Source organism: Phalacrocorax aristotelis, chromosome 1 (genome assembly GCF_949628215.1).
Source record: "Phalacrocorax aristotelis chromosome 1, bGulAri2.1, whole genome shotgun sequence".
NCBI lineage: Eukaryota > Metazoa > Chordata > Aves > Suliformes > Phalacrocoracidae > Phalacrocorax > Phalacrocorax aristotelis.
In genome coordinates this window covers 182466961-182472960 of record NC_134276.1, presented here as the reverse complement: position 1 = coordinate 182472960, position 6000 = coordinate 182466961, and the positions used below count along the sequence as shown (strand labels likewise).

The following is a 6000-nucleotide window of genomic DNA, read 5'->3' as shown; positions in this document are numbered from 1 at the left end:
CATTTGTGCTAGATATCAGTTTCCTTTGGAAAAGGATCTTTCAAAGTGGTAGGAGGTAGTCCCAGGTCTACTGAAGAAATACAAGATTAATATAACCCTTAAGATTCTTATTCATGGAAAAAAATTGTTTTGTTCCATGAGTAAACAGATCTCCAAAGTGCACATCCATACAGGGAACTCTATTTTATATTACAATTTTATTCACTCGTTATGAATATTCACAACATTAATCTACTGCAGATAATCTATTCAGTATATTTGAAAATCCATTTATTTTCACTTATTGATATGCATGTGTTACACTTGTATATAATACAGTATTTTCAGTGTTGGTTTAAGAACAAAGAAACCGAGAAAACAAATATTGAGAAGCATGATGTAGATTTTTGACCAAAGAGAGGCCATATTCAGATTTTACAAAACAGCACATTTACACTTTGCACTGTCAGACAATCTCTTTAAGATGCTACCTTCTGTCCTGCACCTGTTAGCACAAATCCATACAATATTAATCCATCCTAAAATACTGAGATACCTAGTTGCTCCTACAAACAGTTTATCCTAATTAAATTTTAATCAGAAAAGAATATCTTTCCCTGCCAACATTTTTATTATTTTTCAGCAGAATGATAGAATATACTTCTCAATTTTATTCCCAACAGTCATTTATTTTATTTAAGCTCTCCTGTGCAATAATACAGCAGAGGTAATGAAATGGTTTTGGAACAGCGGGGGCTACTGTGACAGGCAGAGCACTCCAGGGTGTTCATCCATCATGGAACTTAATATATAACTACCTAGCCATGTCAATGGCTTGTAATGATAAAATCATTTCCCTCTTTTTCTGGGAGTCTGGTAACCACGCAGGATTTTTAAATAGGCTTGTCCCTATATATTTTTGACTACCATTAAGCGTGCGTGGTTTTCATTTCAATGCACCAACGCATACAGTCATAACTCCCTCACGCTCTCCAGTCAGCATGCTTATGCAGTGTCACTAAAAGGATTTGCCAAATTTCTGTTGTATCAATATTACAGATGGTACACTATACATTAAATGGAGTATAAAATTATACATTCTGTAATAACTTAGAAAAAAAGCTCATAGATGCTTAAGGCCTTTAAATATTGAGGATTTTTTCATGTAACAGCACATCACAAAGCTCAAAAATTGCTACTGAAACAGAAAATAAAAGTAAATGTGATTTTGACAAGAATCAGATCTGAATTGGATGACTGTAAGCAAGCAAAATACCCATGAACTGTGAATCTGGGAGGGCACTAGGACTTTTTCTTTTATAGCAAACAGACTGAGCAGACATCTACATAAGCATCCAACAGTACTTAGGTTCAAGCAAGAGATTTTATTTTTTTTAATAAAAAGACAAAAATTCTGAATGATTACCATCCAATTTCATAATTGCAAAACTCATTTACATCCCTGCCTACCTTTATAAAAAGGGATGAAATACTGTCATTGACTGCTTACCACGAATTTCAATGAATTAAAGGTTGAGAAAGTAAAGTACATGTCAGGAACACCCATCTCCGTCAAACTAAATGGAAATGTGCATCTTAAAGGTATAAAATGCCTTATAACAGAAGTGGCAATTGAGTTTTGACCACTACTTTTTAACTGCCAAAGAGCTGCAGTAGTTGGTTAGCCTTAGGGAAACATGTCAACCTGACTATACATTCTAATATGACTGATGTATTCAGATAACTATTACTTGTCAACAATAATTATTAACAATGGATATATATTTCCATTCCTTTAACAAAAGCAACTTCGAGATGTTGAAATATGTACCTTTGAGAGCTCCAAGATTAGAATACAAATAAAAATGTCTAAAACTGTGCCATGCCAGAGGACAATTTCTGCAACAGAAATTTAATTAAAGCAATGTGCAGTCCCACCAGCAATCTGAGTGGTGGACCAGGGATCATTTTAGAGAGAAGGAACCAATACATTTTGGAGGTTGACTTCATCAAGATGAAAAGCCGCTGGTCTGGAATGGAGAATCCAAAAGATTGCTGCTTTTCTGCACCTTTTGAATATCAGCTCTTGTGATTACAGCTGCAAATTCCTCAGCAAGTGCAATTTTACAAGTGTACACAATTGAATCAGTTGAAATCTTTGTGACACAGAAGTTCAAAATAACTTTCCAGTAGTTTTGATCTCAAGGCTGTTGCTGATTACAAGCCAGGTTCTCATTGAAACAATTGATTCTGAAGGATACACCCCAGCAATATAAAATTTCACTTCAAGGATTGCCTGGAGGAATGAAATTCCTATGTGTTGTATTTAATATTATGAGCCTTGAGACAGACTTGATTTGTCTTTAGCTATCGGGTTACCTGTAAAGAAGAAGAAAATCAGAAAATCAAAACTGTTCACAGTGAATCTACTTCCGAAGTACTGGAAACTGAAATGTAAGATCTCTGTCCAGCAAAGCTCTTTCAATTGTTTTTAAATAAGTGAATAATTCCCAATGGTAATAGATGGGGTTGCTCCCCACCTTAAATTGTGTGTTTAAGTGCTTTGTTGGAATTAGACCTGACACAGAGAAATTGAAAGGTGACCATGCTTAAAAAGAAAATAAAAAAATCTGAAGGTCACACATTACCAACCTAAAAATGTCAAAAGCATTGGTTTCAAGGAAAATTTCTGTATTTTGTTCATCCTTTTCAATGTTAGAACTTCTGCATGGCAACAACTATGCTTTTAAAATGTTAGCCATTGAATATGACAGTGACTGATACTGGAGATGTATTCTTCTGTTCTTTGCATGCTCCTTTATAATGCAATGTCCTGTTAAGGGCTAAATGCATCTTATCAAGCAATAATCACTTCATGGAGAAACAGGACAAAAATCATGCATACATAAACAAGAGAGAGATGTATCCTGTTATTCACAAGGTATAAAATAACTACTAAGGAGTTCACTTAGAGTGGTTTCACCCAGCCTAACATGAAACAAGAGCGGAACAGAAGGACCAGAGAGAAAGAGTGGGAGACAAAGTATTTCACAGTAATTGGACTTTCCCTGTGTCTGATTTGGATGTTAAACATTAAAAGAAAAAAATCCATCATACTAAAGAAACATAACTTTGAGGAATATTTCTGCTGTGTCAGTGGATACCATTAATGATCATGTAACATTTTCATATCGAATTGTGTCAGGGGACAGCATCCCAACTCTTGAGGAACAACCCATTGGAACGGTTACAATAACACTTTACAACGTCAGGGGGCATATGATTTTCACTTTGATCACAGAGAGAAGGGTCATGCTTCTTAATGATGAACCATTATTTTGCCCTCAGCAAAACTGTTTGTATACAGCTCTCATGGCTCCACAGACCACAAACGTAGAGAAGAATATTAAAAGGACTATTCAAGGAGTTTATTACTTTGGTTTGCCTTCTCCACCAAGTTGTTTCTAGGAACTGCACTCAGGAAGACAATAATAAAATCGTGCTTTGTGATTTTTATGATACATGGATTTATTTATTACACTGCTTTTATTTGGTTTTGTTCTTGCTGTTGGAAACAGCCTCATGTGGCCCCTTCTATAGTGGAATATTGTCTGAAAAAATAATGAAGAATTAATTTAAAAGTCAGGCAACATATTTCTATGCCATACACCAAAGCTCAAAAGGATGACACAACATCTTATCGTTATGTATTTTTTGTTTTATTGTAACAAGCTGGAATTCTACTCATGGACCCAGGTGCCACTAAGCTACATAATGTAGAATACACATCTTCTGATCCTGTCTGCAGGTGGATTTTTATTAGCTTTACTTGATAGATATATATATAAACCTGTGGTAAACCAACTGATACAAAGCACACTGAAGACAGATCAAAGGATGTGAGACTCCCAAAGAGGCCATGTAGGTGGAGGGTCAAAGCCTCCTACTTTTCCAAACAGAGTAGACCAAAACCAAAGCAGAATCAGAGGATAGTTTCCTCAGAGGCACAACTGGACAGGCACAGTCACTGGAACTCAGCTGAATTCTGTATTCTCTATTCTGCCTATATACCCACAGAGTAGACATTTGCTATTAAAAAGAGAATATGTCAGCTGACTTTTGAGAGACCAAGTTGACCATGACCCAGCAATGTGCCCTTGCCACAAAGAAGGCTAATGGTATTCTGGGCTGCACTAGACAAAGTATTGTCAGCAGGTGGAGGGAGGTGATCCTCCACATCTGCTTGGTACTGGTGAGGCCACACCTGCAGAAGTGTGCCCAGTTTTGGGCTCACCAGTACAAGACAGACACAGAGCTACTGGACAGAGTCCAGTAAAGGGCCACCAAGGCAAATAAGGGACTGGAGCATCTTCATGTGAGGAAAGGCTGAGAGAGGTGGGACTGTTCAGCCTGCAGAAGAGCAGACTTATGGGGATCTCATCAATGTGTACAAATACCTGAAGGGAGGGTGCAAAGAAGATAGAACCAGGCTCTTTTCAATTGGTGCCTAGGGACAGGACAAGAAGCAATGGGCACAAACTGAAATGCAGGAGGTTCCCTCCCAGGAAACACTTTTTTACTGTGAGGGTGACTGAGCACTGGTACAGGTTGCCCAGGGATGTTGTGGAGTCTCCACCCCTGAAGATATTCAAAAGCCATCTGGTTCTGGGCAACTGGGTCTAGGTGGTTCTGCTTGAGCAGGGGGGTTGGACTTGTAAAGGTCCCTTCCAACCTCAACCATTCTGTGATTTATTATTTCTATTATGTCCAGCTCTGCCAATGCATGGGCTAAGGTGATATAGTGCAGCTACCAAAAAGTATTTTCACATATACATGATTGCTCAGTTACATGGCTGTTTGGAAGTGCAAATGTGTTCACTTCAGTCAGAAAGAAACTCAGTAAAATCATAATCTGCAGGCCTATACGCTCCCCCCATCTAGCTTTATGACTGTGTGGTAAAAATACTCCTATAAAAGCAACATATACTGCTACATAGAATAAATAGGTGACATAAAGAAGAAAAAGATCAGACAGCCATTCAAATCTCTGCTCTATAACAGGTGCCTTATTATATACAAAGGTCATTTTGTTTATACAGACTGCATAGGAAGTCAAGCTGCATATTCCTAGTTTTCACAATTACATGACTGGAGTTTTTAACTGTTTTCCTTTACCAGAAGTTTTTTTACTCTGCCTGCCCTCTTTTTTTTTTTTTTCTTTTCTTTGTTTCTGTTAACTTCCAGGTCACATAATGCTAACATGTATAGTAACATGTATAGTGGTCCACATTTGCCTCTATGTAAGAGGGTAATACTTGTTATATGCAAGCACAGACCAGACATTAACGTTAATGGAAGTTATATATCCATACACATTAAGGAGAGAATAGACTTCTTGAATGTTAAAGGCAGTTTGATAAAGAAACAATGAAATTTTAGCTAATATCTGGTGATGTTATTCCCAGAAATGTTTAATTTTGGATATAGTAAAAGCTATTTGGTTTGAGTGGCTGAGAAGCAAGGTATTGTACCAAAGGTCTTTATAGGAAAAGCAGGACTGACAGCAGCATGTTTCTGGCCTTTAAAATCCTAAGAGAACAGTAACACAATGAATGGGTCCAAATCTAGTCTAATCACTTTTTCAGTTAATAATTAATATGTATGGAAAATTAACTTTGTTGCTGTTCAACAATACAAAGTTTTAAAAGGACATAAAACCTTCAGCATCCTAGGTGTTGATTTGAATTAATTTGTTCGTTCTTGGAACATAATTACTCCCTTTATGCTAATATATTTTTTCACATGGTTGTTATATCATAAATACGATGCATTAGACTCTCTTCTCTTTCTTGTACCAAATGTGCAATTAAAGTATAATTACTCTGCAGTTGCAGACTTTTTAATTTATATTAGAGAGTGGCTGCTGTAAATTGGTTGTAATTGTTTGTGAACTCACTTGTTTTATTTAAAAAAACCAATATATAATGAAACGCAACTGAGGTTTTCCACTTCTGTTTACTA

General features: G+C 36.6%; 1 protein-coding gene across 2 annotated transcripts in view; it reads right to left on the bottom strand.

The window, feature by feature from the left end:
• Positions 1–253: 253 nt before the first annotated feature.
• Positions 254–6000, bottom strand: part of TAFA2 (TAFA chemokine like family member 2) — a 196560-nt gene continuing 190813 nt past the window's right edge. For both annotated transcript variants that reach the window (XR_012658567.1, XM_075080937.1), the window contains one exon: positions 254–2358. Coding sequence is in view for 1 of the 2 variants with exons in the window: in XM_075080937.1 (XP_074937038.1) it covers positions 2347–2358 (12 nt within the window). In the remaining variant the exon portion in view is untranslated. The remainder of the gene's footprint in view (positions 2359–6000) is intronic.